General features: G+C 60.1%; 1 protein-coding gene across 1 annotated transcript in view; it reads right to left on the bottom strand.

The window, feature by feature from the left end:
* The window catches only part of ADAMTS7 (ADAM metallopeptidase with thrombospondin type 1 motif 7), a 39,255-nt gene extending 13,605 nt beyond the window's left edge, over positions 1–25,650 (bottom strand). Inside the window, exons 1-11 of the mRNA XM_036355499.1 lie at positions 25,279–25,650; positions 17,628–17,992; positions 16,330–16,477; positions 15,202–15,383; positions 14,307–14,390; positions 13,986–14,110; positions 12,215–12,364; positions 10,407–10,550; positions 3,561–3,705; positions 1,999–2,091; positions 114–259 (exon numbers count right to left, since the gene is read on the bottom strand). Of these exons, the coding sequence (XP_036211392.1) occupies positions 114–259; positions 1,999–2,091; positions 3,561–3,705; positions 10,407–10,550; positions 12,215–12,364; positions 13,986–14,110; positions 14,307–14,390; positions 15,202–15,383; positions 16,330–16,477; positions 17,628–17,992; positions 25,279–25,381 (1,685 nt within the window). The 5' untranslated portion in view covers positions 25,382–25,650. The remainder of the gene's footprint in view (positions 1–113; positions 260–1,998; positions 2,092–3,560; positions 3,706–10,406; positions 10,551–12,214; positions 12,365–13,985; positions 14,111–14,306; positions 14,391–15,201; positions 15,384–16,329; positions 16,478–17,627; positions 17,993–25,278) is intronic.
* Between the last annotated feature and the right edge of the window lie 208 nt (positions 25,651–25,858).

The raw sequence follows: 25,858 nt of genomic DNA, 5'->3' as shown, positions 1-25,858 counted from the left end.
TGGAAATTCTGGGTTTGGCCCCTGTTTGTGGGGACACTTCTGACAGCCGGGGATTGGGACAGAGCCGGGTCCCCTCCATCCCCCCAGCCCCAGGCCTGGGACCCCGCACTCACTCAGGCTCTGTGCACTGCCTCTCCGAGCCCTGCACGCCCGCTCCGCAGCTCCGCGAGCAGGTGGACCAGGCGCTCCAGCCCGACCAGCTGCCGTCCACCACCTCGGGCTGCACGTCCAACGGCACGCACTCCCCGCCCAGGCACCACTGCGGGGAGACCGGGAGGTGAGGCCACTGCCCCAAGCCTGTCCCTCACGCTCCCCCTCGTGGGAAACAGGTGGGGGTGGGGAGGCCTGGAAAGGGACGAAGGAGAAGTATCCAGCCCAGCCCGTGTGGCTCAGTGGTGAGCGTGGACCTAGGAACCAGGAGGTCACGGGTTCGATTCCCGGTCAGGGCACAGGCCCGGGTGGCAGGCTCGAACCCCAGTGTGGGGTGTGCAGGGGGCAGCCGGTCCATGGTTCTCTCTCCTCGTGGATGCTTCTCTCTCTCCCTCTCCCTTCCTCTCTGAAGTCAATTTTTAAAAAAGAAAAAAAGAATTTTATACTGACTGTCTATTTTAAAGCACACTCCCAGATAGACAGTATGGCCGCTTACAGTATTTAAGATATAGCAAGGACATGGCTGATTTTTTTCTTTTTATAAAAAATTGGCACTAAGAAGTGGGTTTATTGGTCTTTTCTAATTGTATAATTTAATTGAGTACAAAGTTTGTAAAATATCAGAGGATATATGCATGTTGTTTCTACGACATGGTATGCATTTATATCTTTTTACTACAGTGATCTGTGACAGCAGAAGCTTCATGTTTTTTTGTGTTTTTTCTTTTTTACTGAAATTGTAAAATATCCATCTTAAAGACATCAAATATTCTAAAACTGTGTATGGGATATTCCTTTAGTGGTGGAATTAAAATGTATGAATATTTGCTTTTTCAAAAAATGTATCTTCTGTTAAAGGTTTAAAGATTTTTGCTGCCCTGACCGGTTTGGCTCAGTGGATAGAGCGTCGGCCTGCGGACTGAAGGGTCCCAGGTTCGATTCTGGTCAAGGGCATGTACCTTGGTTGCGGGCACATCCCCAGTAGGGAGTGTGCAGGAGGCAGCTGATCGATGTTTCTCTCTCATCGATGTTTCTAACTCTCTATCCCTCTCCCTTCCTCTCTGTAAGAAACCAATAAAATATATTTAAAAAAAAAAAAACAAAAAAGATTTTTGCTATATATTATGGAAGAAAAATGTAATCATAAATATTAATTTCGTACCTATATTGTGCAATACTTGAAAAAATGGTATAAAAGTATTTTGAGTTGGTGTCTTACATGTTACGAGGGACTGAAATAGTTTATATTAAGTTTGTATTACAATTCTTTAAAATTAGCCCTAACCAGTTTGGCTCAGTGGATAGAGCGTCGGCCTGCGGACTGAAGGGTCCCGGGTTTGATTCCAGTCAAGGGCATGGACCTTGGTTGCGGGCACATCCCCAGTGGGGGGCGTGCAGGAGGCAGCTCATCGATGTTTCTCTCTCATCAATGTGTCTAACTCTCCATCCCTCTCCCTTCCTCTCTGTAAAAAACCAATAAAATATATTTTTAAAAAAGAATAATTTAAAATTAAAAAAAAAGAAAGAAAGGGGGGTTATCCAAGGAGTGGGGGAGTCCCTCCCAGGCCCCACAGGGGAGCCGAGAGCAGACAACGCAACAGACTCTGAGCTGAAGACGCCTGGGAGAGTCGCTGAATGAGCCCCTAGGTGTGTCCATTGTGCAGACTGGGGCTGGGCTGGGCGGGGCTGGGGGGGGCAGGGGTCTGCTAAGAGCATGCAGGGTCTGCTAAGAGCATGCAGGGTCTGCTAAGAGCAGGCCCCATCTGGGGACCAGGCTGACACCCCCCCACCACCAGCACCGACCCAGCAGGCGGTCTGGCCTGCACAGCTGGGCCGGGGCGCCCCTACCTTCTGATTCCCGCACGGGGTGCCGTCCACCACTGGGTCCTTCTTGGTCTGACAGGCGCGGAGCACGGAGCACCAGAGCATCCCGCAGGGGTTCTGCCGGAGGGGGGCGAGAGCCACAAGCTGACCCCCTCCCCAGGCACCCCCTCCCCCCCCCCCAGCCGGTGCCCACGAGTCCCCGGGGCCCCTCCAGGGCCTGGCACCTGGCAGGGCTAAGCCAATGGGACCCTCAGGGCCCTTTCGCCTGCTCCGGGCCAGGTGGTGCTGTGGGGACCCCGAGACCGGCTGGGCTGGAAGGAGCGGCCTGGCCCCCGCCCACGGCAGAAGCCACGGGGTCTGCGTGACATGCCGTGGCTGTGCCTCCGGGCGACCTGCCCCGGGACCGGACGCTGAGATGCTGTTTAACCTCTCGGGTTCGCGACCGATGTGCCTCTCTCACATCGATGTTTCCCTCTCCCTCTCTCCCTCTCTCCCTCTCTCCCTCTCTTCCGCTCTCTCTAAAAACCAATGGGAAAATATCCTCGGGGAGGATTAAAAAAAATAAATAGAATAACCGCTTAGAGTCGGCCCGGCCGGAGTAGTGGCTCAGGGGCTGAGCTGAGCATCGACCCGTGAACCCAGAGGTCACGGCTGGATCCCAGTGTGGGGCCTGCAGGAGGCAGCTGATCAGTGATTCTCATCGTTGATGTTTCTCTCTCTCTCTCCCTCTTCCTTCCTCTCTGAAAGCAATAAATATATATTAAAAAACAAACAAACACAAAATGACAAGCCCTGGCTGGTGTGGCTCAGCGGATAGAGCGTCGGCCTGCGGACTGAAGGGTCCCGGGTTCGATTCCGGCCAAGGGCACAGGCCCGGGGTTGCGGGCTCGATCCCCAGTGCGGGACGTGCAGGAGGCAGCTGGTCCATGATTCTCTCTCATCATGGATGTTCTATCTCTTCCTCCCTCTTCCTTCCTCTCTGAAATCAATACAAATATATTAAAAATGAATAAATAAATTTTTTAAAAAAAGAAATCAATGGAAAAATATCCCCGGGTGAGGTTTAACATAAAACTAAAAATTAAAAAATATAGCCCTGACCGGTGTGGTTCAGTGGATAGAGCGTCGGCCTGCGGACGGAAGGGTCCCGGGTTCGATTCCGGTCAAGGGCGTGTACCTCGGTTGCGGGCACATCCCCAGTGGGGGGTGTGCAGGAGGCAGCCGATCAATGCTTCTCTCTCATCGATGTTTCTGGTTCTCTATCCCTCTCCCGTCCTCTCTGTAAAAAATCAATAAAATATATTTTTTAAAAAATCAATAAAATATATTTTTTTAAAAAATATATATATAATAACCTCTGAGGTTCAGCTCCAAGTGGGGGGTAGCAGGGGGGCGTTGCCCACAGTCGCACAGCTGGGGACAGTCCCCCCAGAACTCAGCCCTGGGCCTGGGGCCACCCAACCTGAGCCGCACCTCTCCCAGCAGGTGTCCCGGGCGCCCGGCCGGGCCCAGGGCGCCCGTGCCAGGAGGGTGAGTCCTGCCCTCGGCTCCCCCCCCACCCCGGACCCCCCTCCACCTCCACTCACATCCAGGTCTGTGCAGTACACGGAGCCGGCCCCGTACTGCAGGCGGCACTGGTGGTTGGCGTCATACAGGACCCCGGGCAGCAGCGAGGGCTGAGGGATGACGTCCCTGGCAGGCGGGTCATCCAGGCACGTGCCGAAGCCACGGCTGCAGAGACGGGACGGCCGATGGGTGAGGGGGCCGGAGGGCAGGACGGACGAGGGCCGGACAGACGGGCATGCGGACGCCTGCAGGGACTCAATCCTCCCCTGCCCGGCCCAGCCCGCCCGGCCTGCCTACCGCATCCCCTGGCCCCGTGGTCGGCGAACTGCGGCTCGGGAGCCACAGGCGGCTCTTCCTAAGCCTTAGCAGGACCCTAATAAAGTGAATAACAATGCACCTGCCTAGAGTGTTTAAGTTTAAAAAATCTGGCTCTCCAAAGAAATTTCAATCGTTGCGCTGTTGGTATTGGGCTCCGTGGACGAATGAGTTTGCCGACCACTGAGTCCTGGCCGCACGACTCACACCCACCCCCCAGCACCAGGCTTCTGCAAGGCTCCTCTCACTCCCCCCCATCCAGCCCTCCCGCCCCCCCAAACCTCTGCACAGCTCAGCCCCCCAGGTGGCCCTGCTCCAGTCCCTGAGGCCTCTGCCCCTCTGCCCGGGGCACAGAGGGACCCCTGAGCTCCCATCCCAGCTGATGGTCCCCGAGGCCTCTTTGCAAGGATCCGGCAGGAGAGCCAGGGGCGGCCCGGGGCAGAGGGTGAGGGGCGGGCAGCCGTGGTCAGGCTGCCGGTGCCCCCCTGTGTGTCGGCTCTCGGGGCTGCTGTCCCCATCCCACCGCCAAGCGAACCTCAAGCACTTCACCCCAAATAGACGTGCAGAGCCATGGCATTGAGGCCTGGTGCGGGGGTGGGAGGAGGGGGGGGAGGACAGGGCTTTGGGGGCTCGCTGGGCCTGCACCCCGTGGCAGAATGTCAGCTAGGGTGCGGGTGGGTCAGCCTGGCCTGGGGGCTCCCCAATCTTCTGACTCAGCCTGGCCTGGGACAGGCCTCGGCCCCACACCAGGCTCCCAGCACCGACCTGTCGCTCACAACCTGGCAGGTCCGTCCTATATGAGCGTGAGAGGGAGGGCGCCCCAAGGAGGCCCCCCTGCAGGACCCACCACCAGAATCGGGGCCACACGCAGGCCCAGGTGCGGACCGGAGCGTCAGAAACCCCAGTTCCAGCCCTGGCCGGTGTGGCTCAGTGGATAGAGCGCTGGTGGGCCTGTTGACTGAAGGGTCCCGGGTTCGATTCCCGGTCAGGGCACGTGCCCAAGTTGCAGGCTCGATTCCCAGTTGGGGGACGTGCAGGAGGCAGCCGATCCGTGATTCTCTCTCATCATGGATGTTTCTATCTCCCTCTCCCTTCCTCTCTGAAATCAATAAAAATATACTTAAAAGGGAAAAAAGAAAAGCCCTAGCCGGTGTGGCTCAGTGGATAGAGCGTCGGCCTGCAGACCAAAGGGTCCCGGGTCCGATTCCGGTCAAGGGCACGGACCTCGGTTGCAGGCTCCTCCCCGGCCCTGGGCCCTGGTCGAGGTTCATGCAAGAGGCAACCCATCGATGTGTCTCTCTGTCTCTCCCTCTCCCTTCCACTCTCCCTAAAAAAGATCAATGGAAAAATACCCTCGGGTGAGAATTAAAAAAATAAATAAATACATGCAGCCTATATAATAAAAGGCTAATATGCAAATCAACCGAACAGCAGGACGACCGGTCGCTATGATGCGCACTGACCACCAGGGGGCAGACGCTCCATGCAGGAGCCGCCCCCTGGTGATCAGTGAGCTCCCACAGGGGGAGCGCCGCTCAGCCAAGAATCTGGGCTCATGACTGACGAGCTTAGTGAGCCTCTCCCGCCTCCTCAGCAGTGCTAAGGACCCCTCTGGGGATGTCCGACTGCCGGCTTAGGGTCCCGGACTGTGAGAGGGCGCAGGCTGGGCTGAGGGAACCCCCCTCCCCACCCACCCACCCAGTGCACAAAAGTCGTGCACCGGGCCTCTAGTAAATAAATAAGAAAGCGCCACCCTGTGCCCAGCTCAGATGCTGTGTGGCCTCGGGCCATCCCGCACCCTCTCTGGGCTCATCCACAAAAGGATGAGGCCGCCTGGGTGACCTCACGCCACAGAGGTATAAATAGCAGCGTCCACTCGGGGGGAGTCACACCGGACCGGCAGCCGGCCCTTCCTTCCTGCGATCGGCTCCGCGCCCGGCCGGCTCCTCCCGCAGCCCACACCCCGCAGGCCCTGGACTGTCCCTCAGGCCTGCCCCCCGGCCCCCCTCGCTCCCATTATAGCCGGGCGGGCGGCCCCGCGTGAGGACCAGTCACACAGGGCTTGGCTCCAGGAGGCAGCCGCTCCCACCCCCAGGAGGGCACAGAGCTGCCCGCCACCTGAGGACAGACCTCACCCGCCCCCCCGGCCCCCCCCGCCAGCCCCAGTCCTGGGGTGACGGCCAGGGGGGCGGGGGATGCGGTGAAGGAGGGGACACACACTGGGGACAGCCTCTCCCTGCAGGGTCCCTGGCTCTGAGGGTCTGAGTGAGGAGGTGCCTCCTCCCTGATCACCCCCCAGCCCCCCACTGACCAAGCCACGTCCTCCACCCAGAGCACCCCCTTCTGCCGGACACCCCGGGAGTCTTTAATTTTTGTTTTAATCGTCACCCGAAGATATTTTTCCATTGATTTTTAGAGAGAGAGAGACGGACAGAAACATCGATGTGAGAGAGAGACCCATCGATGGGTTGCCTCCTGCAGGCGCCTGACCAGGGCCCGGGCCGGGGAGGAGCCTGCAACCCAGGTCCGTGCCCTTGACCGGAATCGAACCCGGGACCCTTCAGTCCGCAGGCCGATGCTCTATCCACTGAGCCACACCAGCTAAGGCCTCAGGAGTCTTTTTTTTGTCAGGGAGGACGGGAGAGGGAGAGAGAGAAGCATCCATGATGAGAGGATCACGGACCGGCCGCCTCCTGCACGCCCCCCACTGGGGATCGAGCCCGCACCCCGGGCCTGTGCCCTGACCGGGAATCGAACCCTGACCTCCTGGTTCACAGGTCGATGCTCAACCCCTGAGCCACGCCGGCCGGGGACCCAGGAGTCTTTAGAGGCGGCTTTCAGGGTCCTCGGCGCCCCCCGCCCCCAGATTGCTACACACCCACGGGGCCATCTGCTACGGCACTAACCCCCCCAACTGTCACGTGCTCGTCCCCCCAGGTGGGGAGGGCCCGAGGCCAGGCCCCCCCACATCTGTCCCCTGAGCACAGGGCTTGCTAGGGCTCTCGCCACAGCAGGAGGGCGACGCTGAGGTCACGTGGGGTCGCTCCCACCTGGGTCTGGGTGGCCCGGGGGCGTCCAGTGGGCACAGCCGGGAGGTCCCAGGACCTGGGAGCCTCCCCCAGACCCGCGAACACACGGCCCGAGGCACCTGCCGTGAATCTTGCTCACTCTGTCCCCCACCCGGACTGGGGGGAGGCGGGTCCTCTGTCTCCCATACCCCCTCCCCTGCCAGCAAAAAGACGGGGGGTGGGGGGATGCCTGGCCGGTGTGGCTCAGTGGTGGGAGCACCAGCAGCCCTTGGACTGAAGGGGCCCGGGTTTGAACTTCGGGTTTGAACCTCGGTTGCAGGCTCCATCGGGGGCCTGTGGGAGGCAACCGATCGGGGTGTCTCTCTCACATCGATGTTTCCCTCTCTCTCTCTCTGCCCCCTCTCCCTTCCACTCTCTCTAAAAATCAGTCGGAAAATGTCCCTCGGGCGAGGAGGATGAACAACCACAAAAAAGACAGAGGGCCCTGGCCAGTGTGGCTCAGTGGATAGGGCGTCGGCCTGCGGACGGAAGGGTCCCGGGTTCGATTCCCGGTCAGGGCACAGGCCCGGGTTGCGGGCTCGATCTCCACTAGGGGGCGTGCAGGAGGCGGCCGGTCCAGGATTCTCTCTCATCATGGATGTTTCTCTCTCTCCCTCTCCCTTCCTGTCTCTGACGTCAATACAAATATATATAAAAAATAACATAAAAGGGGACAGGCTGGTCCCACAGTCCCCATCCAAGTACCCCCTCTCCCTGGCCTTTGGGACGCCCCCTGCCGGACCCTCCGATGGCAAGGTGGCCTGGGTCGCCCGTGGGGAGGTGAGCACCCCTTCCTGGCCCCAGTGTCCCCCACCCTCGGCCGAGGCCCTGGGAGGCCTGGTGGCTCAGCGTCACCCTCTCCTCCCACCCCCGGCCCGGCCCTGAGCCAAGTCCGTTCCTAGTGCATTCCTATCCCCGAATGGGGACAGAGGCCCGTCTGTCCGTCCGTCTGTCCAGGAGCCAGGGTGCTGGGCAGGGCCGTGGGTGGGGGCAGCGGGGAGCTCGCCCCGGGGCAGGGAGGGAGAGGCTGGTGGTGGGAGTCTCCAGCCCATCCTGGGCCCCCATCTCGGGGTGGGGGGGAGACACACACACACCCAGCCTTGGGGCTGGCTGGTCAGCTCTGCCCTCCACTCTGTCCCTTATCAGCTCTGACCTTTCGCTTGGACAGCACTGCCCCGGCCTTGAATGCTGAGCATGCGGCGGTCAGGAGGCCCAGCACGTCCAGCGGGCGGTGGCTGCGTCCCCATGGGAATCCCAGACCCGCACCCTCGTCCTCCGGGCGTCCAGGCTTCGGGGGGGGGGGGGGGGCTTGTCCGACGGAGCGGGCAGGAGCCTGGCCGGAGCCCTGAGTATATCTTATCTTTTTCCTCCTCCTTCCTCTCCCACGACCCATGACCCTGCCCTCCTCTTACCTTGTGTGTGTGTGTGTGAATTCTCACCCCAGGATATTTTTACATTTCTTTCTTCTTTTTCTTTTTTTTTTAATATATATATTTCTTTATGGATTTCAGAGAGGAAGGGAGAGGGAGGAAGAGATGGAAACATCCATGATGAGAGAGAATCATGGATCGGCCGTCTCCTGCACGGCCCCCACTGGGGATTAAGCCCGCAACCTGGGCCTGTGCCCTTGGCCAGAATGGAACCCGGGACCCTTCGGTCCGCAGGCCGACGCTCTATCCACTGAGCCACACGGGCCAGGGCTTCTGTTTGATTTTTGTTTTTTTTTAAAGAAGCATTTAGTGCATGCTTCCTTTTATTTTATTTTATTTTTTAAAAATATATTTTTATTGATTTTTTACAGAGAGGAAGGGTTAGGGAGAGAGAGTCAGAAACATCGATGAGAGAGAAACATCCATCAGCTGCCTCCTGCACACTCCCTACTGGGGATGTGCCCGCAAACAAGGTACATGCCCTTGACCGGAATCGAACCCGGGGCCCTTCGGTCCGCAGGCCGGCACTCTATCCACTGAGCCACACCGGCCACGGCCAGAGTCGGGTTCTTAACCATCTGATTGGAGGCGTCTCCTCTGCGTCCACTCCCTCTCTCCCTCCAGGCCCCCCTCGCTGCTAGAGCCACAGTCCTCGTCCTCAGACCCCACAGGGAGTGGACGTCAAGAAAAACAGGGCAGCCAAAACCGGTGTGGCTCAGTGGATAGAGCGTCGGCCTGCGGACTGAAGGGCCCCGGGTTCGATTCCGGTCGGGGCACAGGCCTGGGTTGCGGCTCCATCCCCAGTGGGGGGCGTGCAGGAGGCGGCTGCCATGATTCTCTCATTATTAATGTTTCTCTCTCCCTCTCCCTCTCCCTTCTTCTCTGAAATCAATAAAAATAAATGAAAGAAAACCTTCGACAGAAAAGAAATAGTTCTGATCGTAGCTACAATCAAAGAGAGACTTTGCAGGGAGCAGAAGAAAAACGAAAATCCGTGTAATGACCCCAGAAAGATGAGAGAGGGTGCCAGCCCCTCTGAGGTTAAAGGGCAAGAGAGAGGGGGGCAGAACTAGGATATCGGGGAGCAGCCATCATTGTAAGAAACAGTGATCGCGCTCGGTCAACCGGGATGGTTCTGTTCTGATTAGAGGAGGCGCCGTCTAGCCTGATGGGACCTGGGAGCTCACCTGGAAGTGCAGCCCAACCTCCCCGCCCGGGAGCTGCCTGTTACCATGGAAACATGACAACCTGGTCGCAGAAACCAGGGCCCCCAGCCCTTTGAGGACCCCAGCCCTTTGCACACCCACAGGCCTTTGCAGACCCCCAGCCTTTGCAGACCCACAGCCTTTGCAGACCCCCAGCCTTTGCAAACCCCCAGGCCTTTGCATACCCCAGGCCTTTGCAGGCCCCCAGCCTTTGCAGACCCCCAGCCTTTGCAAACCCCCAGCCCTTTGCACACCCCCAGCCTGTTGCAGACTCCCAGCCCTTTGCATGTCTCCAGCCCTTTGCAGACCCCCAGCCTTTGCAGACCCCCAGGCCTTTGCATACCCCCAGGCCTTTGCAGGCCCCCAGCCCTTTGCATACCCACAGGCCTTTGCGAACCCCTTGCCCTTTGCATACCCACAGCCCTTTGCAGACTCACAGGCCTTTGCAAACCCTCAGCCCGCATTGCCTGTGAACCGCCCACCTGGCCCGCCCTTTGCCTCCTCCCCATGCCATATCTGTCCTTCTCCCCAGTGTAAGCAGCCGCCGGTGGTGGGGGCAGAGCAGATGTTTGTGGGTGACCTGCTGCTCCCCACGCTGCCGGCGGGATTGGAATCAACGCTCACAGACGATGCCAGCCTGTCTCGGCCCCATCGGCTCAGGGAGGGACAGGCGACCAGACCCATTGGTTGCCTGGTGACACTAGGAGGGTACAGGCCCCTCCCTGTCCAAAGCCACCGCCCCTGCGGGTCCCTCTGCCTGGCACCTCGGCACCACTGTCCCCGTCTCCTGCCCAGACCCCGACCTCGGGGTCCCGGGCCCTGCCCTGGGCGGGGAGTGGGGTGCTTACTCGAGGAAGCGGGTGATGTACTCGCGGCTGCACTGGGACCAGTTGAGGGGCAGGGAGTGGTAGAACAGCTGCGGCGACATGATGAAGGGCTGTGTCCCCTGCGTGTCGCACTCGTTGCCGACCCCGTCGTGCACGATGCCCAAGCTGCAGAGAGCACAGCCCCGGGGGCGGGTGAGCGGGCGGAAGGCGCCCGCCACCTCCTCCCGCACCCCCCCCGCCCCCAGGCCTGCAGGGGGCCAGATCCTGGTCCCAGGGCTGGCTCAGGCCCCCCCCCCCAACGGCTGTGTGGCCTCAGGGAAGTCACTGCCCCTCTCTGAGCATCAACCTATGAACCAGGAGGTCACAGTTGGATCCCGGTCAGGGCACATACCCAGATCGCGGGCTCGATCCCCAGTCGGGGGCGTGCAGGAGGCAGCCGATCCATGATTCTCTCTCATCGTTGACTAGAGGCCCAGTGCACGAATTCGTGCACATTGAAAGGAAATTAATTAGAAGAAATATGTTAGAGGCCGGGGAGGGACCCCAGGAGGTTGGCTTTAGGGTGTGTCCAGCCCTTCTCGTCCAGTCCTGATGGGGGTCGATCAGGGCTGTCTCGCCTAGTCCCCATCAGGGCTGACCGGGGCCGGCCAGCTAGGGAGGGACCACAGGAGGTTGGCTCCAGGGCGTGTCCGGCCCGTTTTGCCCAGTCCTGATCGGCCGGACCCCAGCAGCAAGCTAACTTACCAGTTGGAGGGTCTGCCCCCTGGTGGTCAGTGCGTGTCATAGTGACTGGTCGGGCAGCTGTGGTTGGACACTTAGCATATTAGGCATATATATATATATATAAATATATATATATATATATATATTTTTTTTTTCCTAGCTCTCTCTCCCTCCCCTTCCTCTCTGACATCAATAAAAATATATCTATAAGAATAAAAGCGTAATATGCTAATTAGACAGGACGTCCTTCCGGATGTCCTTCCAGACGACCTTCCAGACGAAGCTGGGGCTGCAAGGGAAGCCCGGTGTCCCAGGTGCCAGAGGGAAGCTGGTGCCGGCAGCCAGGGGAAGGAGGGCCTACTCTTGCATAAATTTCATGCATCAGGCCTCTAGTTTCAAAATTAAAAAATTAAAATAAAATGCTGCCACAAGGACCAGCTAAGCAGCCCGGCATGGGGGGAGGGCTGAGGTGGGGGAGCTCAGGGCACAGGCCGCGGTTAGACACAGGCCCCATGCGGACATCACGTGTCTCCATCCCCAGGGGGCGCGCAGTGGCTCTGAACAGGGTACCTGCCCAGGGCCGCGGAGCAATCAGCAGCAGGGGTTTACTTGCTGGAGACATTGCAGAGTCAAAAATGCAAGTCCTGCCCTGGCCGGTGTGGCTCAGTGGGTAGAGCGTCGGCCTGCGGACTGAAGGGTCCCGGGTTCGATTCTGGTCAAGGGCATGTACCTTGGTTGCGGGCACATCCCCAGTAGGGGGCGTGCAGGAGGCAGCTGATCGATGTTTCTCTCTCATCAATGTTTCTAACTCTCTATCCCTCTCCCTTCCTCTCTGTAAAAAAGCAATAATATACATATTTTTTAAAATGCAAGTCCTGAGGCATTGCCCCCTGGGGACGTCTGGCCTGTCCCAACCCCTCAAACAAGCCCTGCTCGAGGCCAGGGGGCTGAGGTCCCCCGAGGGCCTCTCTCCTGCTTCACAGGGAAGCGACCTGGCTGTGGACGTGGATGGGGACACGCGGGGACCTTCCCTGGGATGCGGAGGCCCGTGGACCCGGATCCCCGGGGGCCCCAGGTTGGAGGTGGCGGTAGGGGCTGCGGGGTACCTGTGCCCGAGCTCGTGGGCCACGGTGAAGGCCATGGGCAGGCCGGAGTCCTCGCTGATGCTGCAGCTGAGGTGGGGCTGGCATATGCCCCCCACGTGGGCCAGGCCCAGGGTCTCACAGGGCTGGTCCTTGTTGGTACACAGGTCCTTCCTGCACAGACAGAGGCGGGACGTGTCCTTCAGGCTGGCCTGGCCCCATGCGGCGCCCCACCCCCACCCCCTGAGCCGGGCAGGGACCCCAGGGAAGGAGCTAGGAGTATGCCCACCCGGCCAGCGCGGCTCAGTGGTTGAGCATCGGCCTAGGAACCAGGAGGTCAGGGTTCGATTCCCGGTCAGGGCACAGGCCCGGGTTGCGGGCTCCATCCCCAGTGGGGGGCGTGCAGGAGGCAGCCAGTCCATGATTCTCTCTCATCATGGATGTTTCTCTCTCTCCCTCTCCCTTCCTCTCTGAGATCAGTAAAAATATATTTAAAAAAGAAGAAGAAAAAGGATGCCCGCCCATCAAACCGGCCCCAGCAGCAGCCGCCGGGGCGCAGGCGCCGTGGTGCCTGCAGACCCTGCCGGATGGGCCTGGGTCGGGGCAGCGGACCGCGCACAGCCGGCCGGAGCCCAGCTGCGGGAACGGAAGTCCGCGGGGAACAGAAAACACTGCCTCGGAACAGACCGGCCGGTGGACTCGTGCGATAAAACGGCACAGAACCGAACGCCACACACCCACACACACGCGCACGCACGCACACACGCACGCACACAGGTGCATGACAGTGCGACATCGGGCGATGGTGGCAGAGACAGCACGTTGGGGACGAACTAAACGCAGTAAGAATATGAGTCACGTCCTGACCGGTTTGGCTCAGTGGATGGAGCGTCAGCCTGCGGACTCAAGGGTCCCGGGTTCGATTCCAGTCAAGGGCATGTACCTTGTTTGCGGGCACATCCCCAGTATGGGGTGTGCAGGAGGCGGCTGATCGATGTTTCTCTCTCATCGATGTTTCTAGCTCTCTATCCCTCTCCCTTCCTCTCTGTGAAAAATCAATAAAAATAAAAATAAAAAAAAAGAATGTCAGTCCCACTCTGACAACTGCACCACGATTGTGCTGTTCCTATTAGAGGAGGCGCCTTCTGGCCTGATGGGAGCTGCAGTGGGACCTGGGAGCTCACCTGGAAGTGCAGCCCAACCTCCCCACCCAGGACCTGCCTGTTACCATGGAAACATGACAACCTAGTTGCAGAAACCAAGGCCCCCAGCCCTTTGAGGACCCCCAGCCTTTGCATACCCCAGGCCTTTGCAAACCTCCAGCTCTTTGCACACCCACAGGCCTTTGCAGACCCCCAGCCCTTTGCACACCCACAGGCCTTTGCACACCCACAGCGCTTTGCAGACCCCCAGCCCGCATTACCTGTGCACCGCCCACCTGGCCCACCCTTTGCCTCCTCCCCATGCCATCTCTGTCCTTCTCCCCAGTATAAGCAGCCGCCTGTGGTGGGGGCAGAGCAGATGTTTGTGGGTGACCTGCTGCTCCCCACGCTGCCGGCGGGATTGGCATCAACGCTCACAGGTGATGCCAGCCTGTCTCGGCCGCATCGGCTCAGGGAGGGACAGGCGGCCGGACCCCTTGGATTGTCCAGGTACAAACCCACCGTGATTTCCAAATGGAAAGATCCGACGGAGTCCCAAGAGGGAGCGGGGCTGGGCTCCCTGAAGTCCCCCCCACCCCCGGCTCCCTGAGGCCCCCTGGCTCCCGGGCCCCCCGGCCCCCCCACGGCAGCACCTGGTGATCAGCACCGCCATGTCGTGGTGCAGCGGGTGAGAGTCGTCGTCCATGTTGAGCCGCCTCTGCCACTCGCAGAAGGTGCTCAGGGTGCTGTGCGCCTCGTGCGTGACCTTCAGGTCCTTCTGCGGACGGAGAGGGTGATGGCCCGGCCCGGCCGCAGTTCCGCGGGCTCAGACCCTCCCGCAGGCAGGGCACCCCGGCCCAGAGGGGACAGCAGGACAGCCACGGCCCGAGCACCCCTTCCTCCCGCAGGCACCCCCCCCCCCCACCTTGCAGGGACTAGAGGGACTGGGGGGGGGGGGACCCTCGGCTTCTCACCACCTCGTCCTGCAGCATAATCAGGCGCACGACCGTGATGTGGATGGGGTTCCCGATGCTGGGGTTCTTGAAAATGCCGGCCACCTGCCCGAGAGAGGGGGTGAGGCGTCACCCCGGGCCTGGGACACGGGCAGCCGCTCCCCGCCAACACCCACCCGCCCGCATTCCCCCGCAGGGCGGCTCCGCGGTGCGCCCCGGCAGCCCACGCGCCCCTGCCCCAGCCCCCACCAGGGGCTCCCCACTCGGCCCAGGAGAGGAGGCCACCCCCAAGGCCGTGAGGTTTGCAAAGTGCAAGGAAGGGGCGCGGAGAGCCGTCCGCTCATTTAAAGCTCCCCGAGCCCAGCCGGTGTGGCTCAGTGGTTGAGCGTCGACCTAGGAACCAGTAGGCCACGGTTCGATCCCCGGTCAGGGCACATGCCCGGGTTGTGGGCTCCATCCCCAGTGGGGGGCCGTGCAGGAGGCAGCCGACCCATGGTTCTCTCTCATCATGGATGCTTCTCTCTCTCTCTTCCTTCCTCTCTGAAATCAACAATTTATTTTAAAACCAAAAAAAAAAGCTTGCCCGGCCGGTGTGGCTCAGTGGATAGAGCGTCAGCCTGCGGACTGAAGGGTCCCGGGTTCGATTCTGATCAAGGGCATGGACCTGGGTTGTGGGCACATCCCCAGTGGGGGGCGTGCAGGAAGCAGCTGATCGATGCTTCTCTCTCATCGATGTTTCTAACTCTCTATCCCTCTCCCTTCCTCTCTGTAAAAAATCAATAAAATATATTTTTAAAAAAAGCTTGCAGACTCTTCCTCCTGTTGGGGACCTGGGCTGGGGGTCCCAGGCTGCCAGGCTTCCTGCCTCATGCCCGCCGTTTGCCCGGCGCCCGTGCCGCCCCCCGGGGGCCCTCACCATGTTCATGATGGTCAGCACGTAGCTCTCCACCTGGGGCTGCCCGTGGTGCCGCACCATGTCGGCGTCCGCCACCACCAGGGTCTCCACCCACTTCTCCCTGCTGTCCGAGCTCTGGTATCGCCGCTGCCGCTTCGGCTGGTCCCCGCCGGCCCGCTGCCAGAACTCCCGCTCCAGGGGCCCTGTGGGCCCGGGGCAGAGTGGGGGGAGCGGTCGGACGGGCCCGGGGCCCCTCTTCCGAGAGCTCTTGGGGTCGGCACTGGGGTGAGGAGGATGGAGGGACGGGGCCAGGCGCTCCCCTCACGTGGGGCCGGTGCATCTCAGCACATGCAGACCCGGCCTGACCCCCCCACAGCCCCCAGGGGCGCCCCCGGAACCAGCTCCTCTGCCCCGGGCTGGGGATCAGTGAGGAATCACATCTATGCAGTGGGAAAACTGAGGCCAAGACGTGTTTAATGTGGCCTGGCCGGCGTGGCTCAGGGGTTGAGCAATGACCTATGAGCCAGGAGGTCAGGGTTCGATTCCCGGTCAGGGCACAGGCCTGGGTTGCGGGCTCCCTCCCCAATAGGGGGTGTGCAGGAGGCAGCCGATCCATGATTCTCTTTCATCATCATTGATGCTTCTCTCTCTCTCTCTTTCTCTCTCTCTCTCTCTCCCCCCCTTCCCTTCTTCTCTGAAATCAATAAAAATCCAATACAATAAAAGCCTAATATGCTAAGTGCCCAGTTGTCCCTTCAACCAATCGAAGCATAATATGCTAATGAGAGGCTAAGGCTGCTCAACCGCTCGCTATGACGTGCACTGACCACCAGGGGGCAGATGCTCCGATCGGTAGGTTAGCTTGCAGCTGGGGTCCGGCCAATCGGGACTGAGTGAGACGGGCAGGACACACCCATGAGCCCTCCCGTGGTCCCTCCCTGGCCCCGATCATGCACTGGCGGGGACCCTCAGCCTGGCCTGCGCCCTCTTGCAATCCAGGCTGAGGGACTCCGCCCCCTCTCTGAGTGCACAAATTTCGTGCACCGGGCCTCTAGCATAGTAATAAATACATAAATGGATACATAAAAAAGGATCTCGTTGCCCCGCGTGCGCAGCCCCCTCCCCGAAGGTGGGGGTGCAGGAGCCTACCTTGCACCCCGCAGGTGCCTTGCTCCGCCTGCCCCTGGGAAGCTGGGTGCTGGTACACCACGTGGGGCAGGGCGCTCCCGGGCTGGGCCTGGGCACCTTGCAGGGGCTCGATGAAGTAGTCCTGGTTGTTGAGCCGGAACACACCTTTCTGGAGAGGAGCTCAAGGTCACACGGGGAGCCAGGCTGACCCAGCAGAGGGGCCCTGGACTCCACTGGCGATGCTCACGGCCAGCGGGACATCCTACCCCCTGAGGGACACTCACACCCAAAGGAAGAGGGGCCCTGGCCGGTGTTGCTCAGTGGATAGAGCATCGGCCTGTGGACGGAAGGGTCCCAGGTTTGATTCCCGGTCAAGGGCACAGGCCCGGGTTGTGGGCTCGATCCCCAGTGGGGGGCGTGCAGGAGGCGGCCGATCCATGATTCTGTCTCATCGTGGATGTTTCTGTGGTGAGGAGGATGGAGGGACGGGGCCAGGCGCTCCCCTCACGTGGGGCCGGTGCATCTCAGCACATGCAGACCCGGCCTGACCCCCCGGGAACCCCTCCTGGAACCAGCTCCTCTGCTCCAGGCTGGGGATCGGTGAGTTAGCTTGCTGCTGTCGGGACTGGACGGGACAGGCCAGACATGCCCTGGATCCCTCCCAGAGTCTCTCCCCGGCCACCCCGATCGGCCCCCACAGGTCAGGCTGAGGGACCTCATCGGTGCGCGAATCCATGCACAGGGCCTCTAGTATATATCCTAATATATAAAAAGCCAGGGGCTGTCGCAACCGAAACAACCGGGCAGACAACCGAACATCAGGCTGCGTGGGGCGACCAGGCCGACAAGGGGGGCAGTTGGGGGCGACCGGGCTGGCAGGGGGGCAGTTAGGGGCGATCAGGTAGGCAGGCAGGCAGGTGAGCAGTTAGGAGCCAGCGGTTCCGGATTGTGAGAGGAATGTCCGTCTTCCAGTTTAGGACCCATCCCCGGGCTTGGGCCTAAACCAGCTGTCGGACAACCCCCGGGGGGGTCCCGGATGGATTGGAGAGGGTGCAGGCTGGGCTGAGGAGACCTCCTTGCATGAATTTCATGCACCGAGCCATATATATATATATATATATATATATATTTTTTTTTTTTTTTTTTTTTTTTTTTTTAATGCAAGTTTGAGAGCCCACCCGGACCTAACCTAAGGGACCCCCTATTTGAACAAGGCCTGCCGGCGATTCCAGCTCCAAGGCAAGTTTGAGAACCCAAATCCTGGGGACCCCCCGAGGCCAGGGGAGGCGAGTCTGAGGCGAGCCCGGGCCCTCACTCACCAGGCCGTCGCAGGCGCTGATGACCGCCAGGCCGCCCTCCTGCTCCGGGCTCTGCACCTGGCCCTGCAGGTGGCAGGCGGGCGGCACGGCCCTGCGGATGTGCGCGCTCCCCAGGCCGCCGGCCCGGCGCGTCTCGCTCACGAAGCCGGGCGCCAGCAGGTCCGGGGTGGCCCCCAGGTGCAGGCGCAGGTCGTGCCCGCGGAACTGCAGCTGGTAGAAGGCGTAGGCCGCGCCGTCCTCGGCCAGGGCGCGTTTGCGCAGCGCGCGCGGCCACAGCTCGTAGGAGAGGAAGGCGCCCCCCGCGTCCACGCGCACCGGGTGCACGATGTCTCGCGCCTCCTCCCGGCTCTCGGCCGGGGTGAGTCCTGCGGGGAGAACACCAGGCGATCAGGGACCCGAGGGCGGGACTCGCCTCCCCTCTGTGCCTCCCGCTGCCAGCTCTGTGCCTCCCGTTGCAGGTATCTTGGTCACAGGGCTCCTGCTCCCACGACTGCCCATCTAGGGCCCCCGCCCCACACCCATCAAATCCTGGCCTTCCGCTGTTCAAAGCGCCCCTGTGCCCCAGCCTGGCCGGCGTGGCTCCGGTGAACCAGGAGGTCACCGTTCGATTCCAGGTCAAGGGCACAGGCCCGGGTTGCGGGCTCGATCCCCAGTCGGGGCGTGCAGGAGGCAGCCGATCCATGAGTCTCTCCCATCTTTGATGTCTCTCTCTCTCTCTCCCTGCCTCTCTGAAATCAATAAGAAAAATATTAAAAAACAAAACAAAAAACCTTATGCTCTCATCTCACTCCAGCCCAGCCACCGGCCAGACCTCGATCTGAGAGCCCTGGACACACCAGGGGAGTGCCCCCTGCTGAGAAGGCCCCGCCCCCTGCATTGCCCCCCAGGGCCAGGCCTTCGGGCACATATATATACACACACACACTAATGAATGGGTAATATGCTAATTAGACCAGACGTCTTCCGGACGCCCTTCTGGACAAAAAGCCACAGTGGCGGGGGCCAAGGCAGAGGCGGTTAGGGGCGATCAAGCTGGTAGGGGAGCAGTTAGGGGGCAATCAGGCCAGCAGGGGAGCAGTTAGGGGGCGATCAGACCAGCAGGCATAGGTGGTTAGGGGCGATCAGGCAGGCAAGCAGGTGAGCGGTTAGGAGCCAGTGGTCCCGGATTGCGAGATGGATGTTCAACTGCCCGTTTAGGCTCGATACCGGTAGTCAGACATCCCCCCCGAGGGGCCCTGGATTGGAGAGTGTGCAGGCCAGGTTGAGGGGCCTCCCCCCCATGCACAAATTTCATGCACCGGACCTCTAGTATATACTAATATACATATATATATATATATATATATATATATATATATATATGTATATATATATATTTTTTTTCATTGATTTCAGAGAGGAAGGGAGAGGGAGAGATAGAAACATCAATGATGAGAATCACTGATCAGACGCCTACTGGGGATCAAACCTGCCACCTGGGCATGTGCCCTGACCGGGAACCGAACCTTGACCCCCTGGTTCACAGGTCGATGCTCAACCACTGAGCCTTGCCAGGCCGGCTGGTTCCTTGGGGTGTATTTTTTCAAGGAAATGCAGGAACCGGGCTGCCTGGGGTGCCTTGCCTGGGTGCGGCTCTGGCCATATCTCCCCCATCTCTGATTTTCAGGACATCAGCGGGACCAGGGCTTTCCACACGCCTCCAATAAGAACTTCTCCTTAAAAGCACATTCCCGTCCCCGGTCCCGGAGGCACTGAATCAGCACCTCCAGGAAACGGGACCAGGAAGCCCTGGGTTTGACCGGGAGCCTCAGGGGAGTAGGGGAATTCCGCATCCATCCGGTGACCCTTCGGCAACACCTGGAGGGCTGTGCGCAGCTGCCGGGCATTCAGCCGGAACCCAGAGGGCTGGCCCTGCACATCCGGGGTCCGGGGGTCTAAACCTTCAGGGAACTCTTTTTTTCTTTCTTAAGTGTTTTTTTGTTTGTTTGTTTTTTAATCATCACCCGAGGATTTGCTCAGAGAGAGGAAGGGAGAGAGGCAGAGGGGTGAGCCCAAAACCTAGGCATGTGGCCTGGCTGGTGTGCGTGGCTCAGGAGGTCACGGTTTGATTCCCGGTCAAGGGCACATGCCCGGGTTGCGGGCTCGATCCCCAGTGGGCGGCGTGCAGGAGGCAGCCGATCCGTGATTGTCTCTCATCCTAGATGTTTCTCTCTCTCTCTCCCTTCCTCTCTGAAATCAAAGACAATCTATAAATCCTATATAATAAAAGCCTAATATGCAAATCGACCAAACTGCAGAACGACTGGTCACTATGATGCGCACTGACCACCAGGGGGCAGACGCTCAGCCCAGGAGCTGCCCCCAGACCGCAGGCCCCAGGCCGGCCAAGGCGGGTACCAGCGGGGCCCCCCAGTCATCCCTGCTGGTCACCCCACATGTCAGCCCTGATCACTGGCCAGGCTCAAGGACCCCACCTGTGCACGAATTTCATGCATCGGGCCTCTAGTTAATAAATAAATAAACACCTAGGCATGTGGCCTGCCTGGGAATCAAACCCATAACCCAGTGTCTCTGAGAAAAATAGGAAGACCAGAGGTGAGCCCGGAGGCCCCATGTGTCAAGAAACACATCTCCATGCCCTGACCGGTGTGGCTCAGTGGATAGAGCGTCGGCCTGCGGACTCAAGGGTCCCAGGTTTGATTCCAGTCAAGGGCATGTACCTTGGTTGCGGGCACATCCCCAGAAAGGGGTGTGCAGGAGGCAGCTGATCGATATTTCTAACTCTCTATCCCTCTCCCTTCCTCTCTGTAAAAAATCAATAAAATATATTTTTAAAAAAAAGAAAAAGAAAGAAAAATGTCTCCACACCAGCCTTGTTTTTGTCCATTGAGGCTCCCAGCCTGGTCCCTGGCATGTGGGACAGTAGATGGCACAGGGCAAGCGTGAGCGACGCATGGTTGAAAATGAGCAAGCTTCTACAGGATACTTAGCTATTTCTTTAAACACCTGTTATTTCTTTGCCTAATGGCCTAATTTAAAAAAGAAATTAAATATAGATTTTTTTAAAATTGATTTCAGGGAAGAAGGGAAAGGGAAAGAGATAGAAGCATCCATGAGGAGAGAGACTCATGGACCGGCTGCCTTCTGCACGCCCCCTACTAGGGCTCGAGCTTGCAACCTGGGCTTGTGCCCTGACCGGGAATCGAACCTGTGACCTCTTGGTTCCTGGGTTGACCCCTTAACCGCTGAACCACACCTGGCTGGGCTGGGTACGTGCTAAACCTCGAGGATGAGCAGGGTGTCTTGGGGGTAGATGCTCCCCTCTTCCCCCCAGGCACTGGTTCTGTGCAGGGAGAAGCAGGGGCGTGATGACCGGGGTCAAAGGTGAGGGCTTCCCGCAGAAATAGCCCTAGATGGGTCCCAACTGGCCCCTAAATGTGTGGCCTGGGGGTGAGGACAGTCACAGTCACAGGAGGGGAAGGGGAGGCCACCTGCCCAAGGGGCACAGCTATGGGACACACTCCAGGGACAGCAGTGTCACTGAGGCATTGGGGGGGGGGAGGAGGGAAGGGCAGGGAGATTGCCAGGAGGCTAGGGAAGCCAAACCACTGGGGTAAGTGCCCAAGGGCTCAAACACGTGTCCCTGTCCACGTCCCTGGGGACACGAGTCAGTGCTGTTGAAATTCCCGCTGTAGCCCTTGGGCCAGCACCGCAAGCCAGAAGCTCAAGGTGAGTTACACAGAGGCAGCCTAGGGCCCTGCAGTGTGTCTCAGAGGTTGAGGTCGACGTATGGACCAGGCGGTCACGGGTTCGATTCCCGGTCAGGGCACATGCCCGGGTTGCGGGCTCGATCCCCAGTGTGGGGCGTGCAGGAAGCAGCTGATCCGTGATTCTCTCTCATCATGGATGTTTCCCTCTCCCTCTCTGAAATCAATCAGAATATATTTTTTAAACAATAAAGAGATAAAGCCTCAAGACCAAGAACCCAGGGTGCCCTCCCTCCGGGGAGCAGCCCCCACCATGGCCGGCCGTTGCCCTCTTCTTCCCCCACAAGCACCCATTCCCTAAACTCGAAGGGACCCCATGAGGCTTGCCACTAGGGGAGCAGCGGGCAGTGGCTGCTTGTCCCAGGCGAACCCTGACCCTGTCCCGAAGGCTCCTCTTCCCAGGGAGCTAAGGCAGCCTGGCTTCTTTCATACAAAGTCTCTTCTTATTGTTTTTTAAAATATATTTTTCTTGATGTCAGAGAGGAAGGGAGAGAGAGAGACACATCCCTGATGAGAGAGCATCATGGATCGGCTGCCCCCTGCACGCCCCACACTGGAGATGGAGCCCGCAACCCGGGCATGTGCCCTGACCGGGAATCGAACCCGTGTCCTCCTGGTTCATAGGTCAACGCTCAACCACCGAGCCAGGCTGGCCAGGCCTGAGCCCTTTCTTGTTTTACTGTCTTCAGCTTTTCTTTCTTTCTTTTTTTTTTTAACTATATTTCTTTATTGATTTCAGAAAGGAAGGAAGAAGGAGAGAGGGATAGAAACATCAATGATAAGAGAGAATCATTGATTGGCTGCCTCCTGCACACCCCCTACTGGGGAACAAGCCTGCAACCCAGGCGTGTGCCCTTGGCCAGAATCGAACCTGGGACCCTTCAGTCCGCAGGCCGACGCTCTATCCACTGAGCCAAGCCGGCTAGGGCCTGTCTTCAGCTTTAATACACGTTTCCTCGTAGTCACCTGGACTCGTGTGGTAAAATCTTTCCTGCAAAGTCAAGAACCCACACATGCCCTAACTGGTGTGGCTTAGTGGGTAGAGCGTCAGCCTGCGGACCGAAGGGTCCCGGGTTCGATTCCAGTCAAGGGCACATGCCCAGGTTGTGGGCTCAATCCCCAGTGTGGGGCGTGCAGGAGGCAGCGGATCCATAATCAATGATTCTCTCTCATCATGGATGTTTCTCTCTCTCTCTCTCTTCCTCTCTGAAATCAATAAAAATATATTTTAAAAAAGAAGGACCTTACTTTAAAAATAATAATAACAATAAAAATAAAAATCAATGGAAAAATATCCTCGGGTGAGGATTATAAAACAAAAAAACAGCCCTAACCGGTTTGGCTCAGTGGATAGTGCGTCGGCCTGTGGACCGAAGGGTCCCGGGTTCGATTCCAGGCAAGGGCATGTACCTGGGTTGCGGGCACATCCCCAGTAGAAGGCAGCTGATCGAGGCTTCTCTCCCATCGATGTTTCTAACTCTCTATCCCTCTCCCTTCCTCGCTGTAAAAAAAATCAATAAAATATATATTTTTTTTAAAAAATAAAAATCAATGGAAAAATATGCTCAGGTGAGGGTTTAACAACAACAACAAAACGGGAGCCCAACATGTGTTCCCTGGCCCCAAAGCAGGCGGCATTCCATGGGCAGCGCCCAGGTCTCCAGGGCTCCGCGCCTCCAGGGACCCTGAGTGTGAGCGGAATGGGGAGGGCCCCCTGCCACCTACCCCTGGGGGTCCCAGTTCCTGCCCCTCCCCTCTGGATGGGGGTGGGAGGGGGAGACAGATGAGAAGGGGAGGGGGGCCGGGTGCCTGCTGGGCCACCACCCTCTCAGGGCAGCTCCCAGGGGCAGGACTCACCAAGGACTCCCTAATCTCACTGGCTCAGCCTGGCCGGTTAATAAAAGCAACAGCCACTCCAGGGAGGTCACCCCCAGTCACGCTTCACCCTCCCGGGAGCCCTAGGCCAGTGGCCGGCAAACTCATTCCTCAACGGAGCCAAATACCAACAGCACGACGACTGAAATTTCTTTTGAGAGCTACATTTTTTAAACGTAAACTCTATAGGTAGGTGCATTGTTATTCACTTCATGAGGGTCCTCCTCAGCTGGCCTTTGCTAAAAACGTCCTCAATCTGCCCTGACCGGTGTGGCTCAGTGGATAGAGCGTCGGCCTGCGGACTGAAGGGTCCCGGGTTCGATTCCGGTCAAGGGCATGGACCTTGGTTGCCGGCGCATCCCCAGTAGGAGGTGTGCAGGAGGCAGCTGATCGATGCTTCTCTCTCATCGATGTTTCTAGCTCTCTATCCCTCTCCCTTCCTCTCTGTAAAAAATCTATAAAATATATTTTAAAAAAACAACAACAAAAAACCGTCCTCAATCCGATGGAGGTACGTCCGCTGAGGCCGACCCCTTCCACCTCTCCCATCCACACTCCTCTTGTAGACCTGTCTCCTCCATCTCCTTTCGTTCATCCTCTCTCTATGTCCAAACCATCTCCACAACCTTCCTCCATCCTCCACACTCCATCTGCTTCCACTCCACAACCTCCCCTAAAATTAACTTCCTAAACTTTAAAGTTTGAAGTCAACTTCGCGCTGTACGTGCGCGCCCGCAGGTGGCATTCTGTGGAAGAGCCACAGTCACGGGGCCAAAGAGCCGCATGGGGCTCGGGAGCCATGGAGGTGGATGCCCTAGGAGGTGGATGCCATGATGCCCCACTTGACAGGACGGTGGCCACACGCCTACATGGGGGGGAGGGAGGGGTCTGGCCTGCAGCAGGGAGTCCACGGGGCTCTGATCCCAGGGGACACACACACACACACACACACACACACCCATTTTTCCTACAGCTGCCATGGGCCCAAGTCCAGGCTCAGGGGCAGACCCTCCCTCCGCCACCCCCCAAACCCCCAGAAACCACATTCCTGCTGCTCGGGCATCGCCACCCCCACCCTGTGGGCGGCCCAGGGGTGCCCTGGCAGGTGACTCCCCTGCAACCTGTCCCCTCATCCCCAACTGAGACTTTCCAACCACCTGCTTGGCGAACCAGGTGGCGGGCACCTGGCCGGAGCCGGGGAGACGCTGGCGCCTTCTCCACCGCGCACAGAACTCCTCGGCGACCCCCCTCGCTGGCTCCCCAAAACCGCAGCCTCTCTGCCAGGAGCAGGCCTGATCCAGCCCCCGCCTGGCACACTTTTGCAGCGCCCCCCTCCCTCGGCCCCCCAAGTTCAAGGCCTCCTCCAGTCCCGCCACCCCGGGCCCCCTCTCCTTGCAATCCCCCCCACCCCTCTCCAGCGGCCTCCTGCACGGCTCTCCCTCCCCAGCGTCCCACCGGCCCCCTCAGACCAGGAGCTCCCCGCGCGCGGAGGCAGGACACCCCCACACCCCCGGCTCCTCCACCCCCACCCAGGCCGGCGGCTCCGGACGCGCCAAGAGCTCCCGGGACTGAGTCTCCTCGGAGTCTCCGGCCTCGGGGAAGGGGGAGCGGCAGGAAGTGCAGGCGGCGCGCAACCGGACCCCGCGCCCTGGGCCCCCGCGCGGATCGGCGTCGGGGCGATCGGGAAGGGTCTGGGGGTGGTGGCCCGCAGCGCCCCGCAACCCGCGCTTTCCACGGAGGAGGTGGGTGAGCAACCAGCTCCTGCGCGCGCAGACCGCGCTCCATCCAACCCCTCGGACCGGGGACCGCGCGAGGGCGCGCGCGGCTGCGCCGGAGAAGTGGGGACCCGGGCGTCCGACGCGCAGGGGGGACTCCTTCCCGGCCCCGGGCCAGGCCGATGGCGGCGGCGGCGGCGTCCGCAGGGCCCCCCGGACCCCCACACCCGGCGGAGGAGGGTGCGGGGTCTGCGGAGGCCGGAGGGGAGGCGGGGGAGCGGGGCGGCCACCCACCTGGTGCGGCTTGGGGGGCGCCGGGCGCCAGCGCGCACAGCAGCAGAAGGAGGGGGCGCAGCAGCGCGCGGCTGCGGGGGGCGCGGGGTCTGGGGCGGGACATGCCGGCCGCTCCGCGCGCTCCCCGGTCCGTGGGTTCGCGAGCTCCCGCCGGGTCCCGGCTCCGGATCCGACCCGCCCGGTCCCCCCGCGCGTGCGGCGCCGGTGCCGCCGGGGACTCGGGGCTCCCGGTCCGGCCGGGGCCTTGGTCCGCGCGCAACAAAGAGGCTGCAGAGCCCGCCCCCTGGCCGCCGCGGAGGCTCGGGGAGAAGCCCTGGGAGTGAAAGGGGGCGAAAGACTGAAGAAGGGAAAGAAGAGGAGGAAGAAAAAGGAAGAAAGGAGGTGGGAGGGAGGGAAGGAGGGAGGGGAGGGGAGGAGGAGGGGCGCGGCCGCCGGCCCCCGCCCCGCCCCGCCCCGCGGAGCTGCCCCCGCCCCGGCCCCGGCTCGGGCCGCCGCGCCCCTCCCCGCCGCTCCGGGGGCTGCGCGCTCGGCCACTCGCCTCCCCCGCGCCCGCCGGACCGAGCGCGCCCTCTGGCGGTGG

This window comes from Myotis myotis, unplaced genomic scaffold (assembly GCF_014108235.1).
Source record: "Myotis myotis isolate mMyoMyo1 unplaced genomic scaffold, mMyoMyo1.p scaffold_m19_p_22, whole genome shotgun sequence".
Lineage (NCBI taxonomy): Eukaryota > Metazoa > Chordata > Mammalia > Chiroptera > Vespertilionidae > Myotis > Myotis myotis.
Note: the sequence above shows the minus strand (reverse complement) of the source record. Positions and strands in the feature narration are given on the sequence as shown.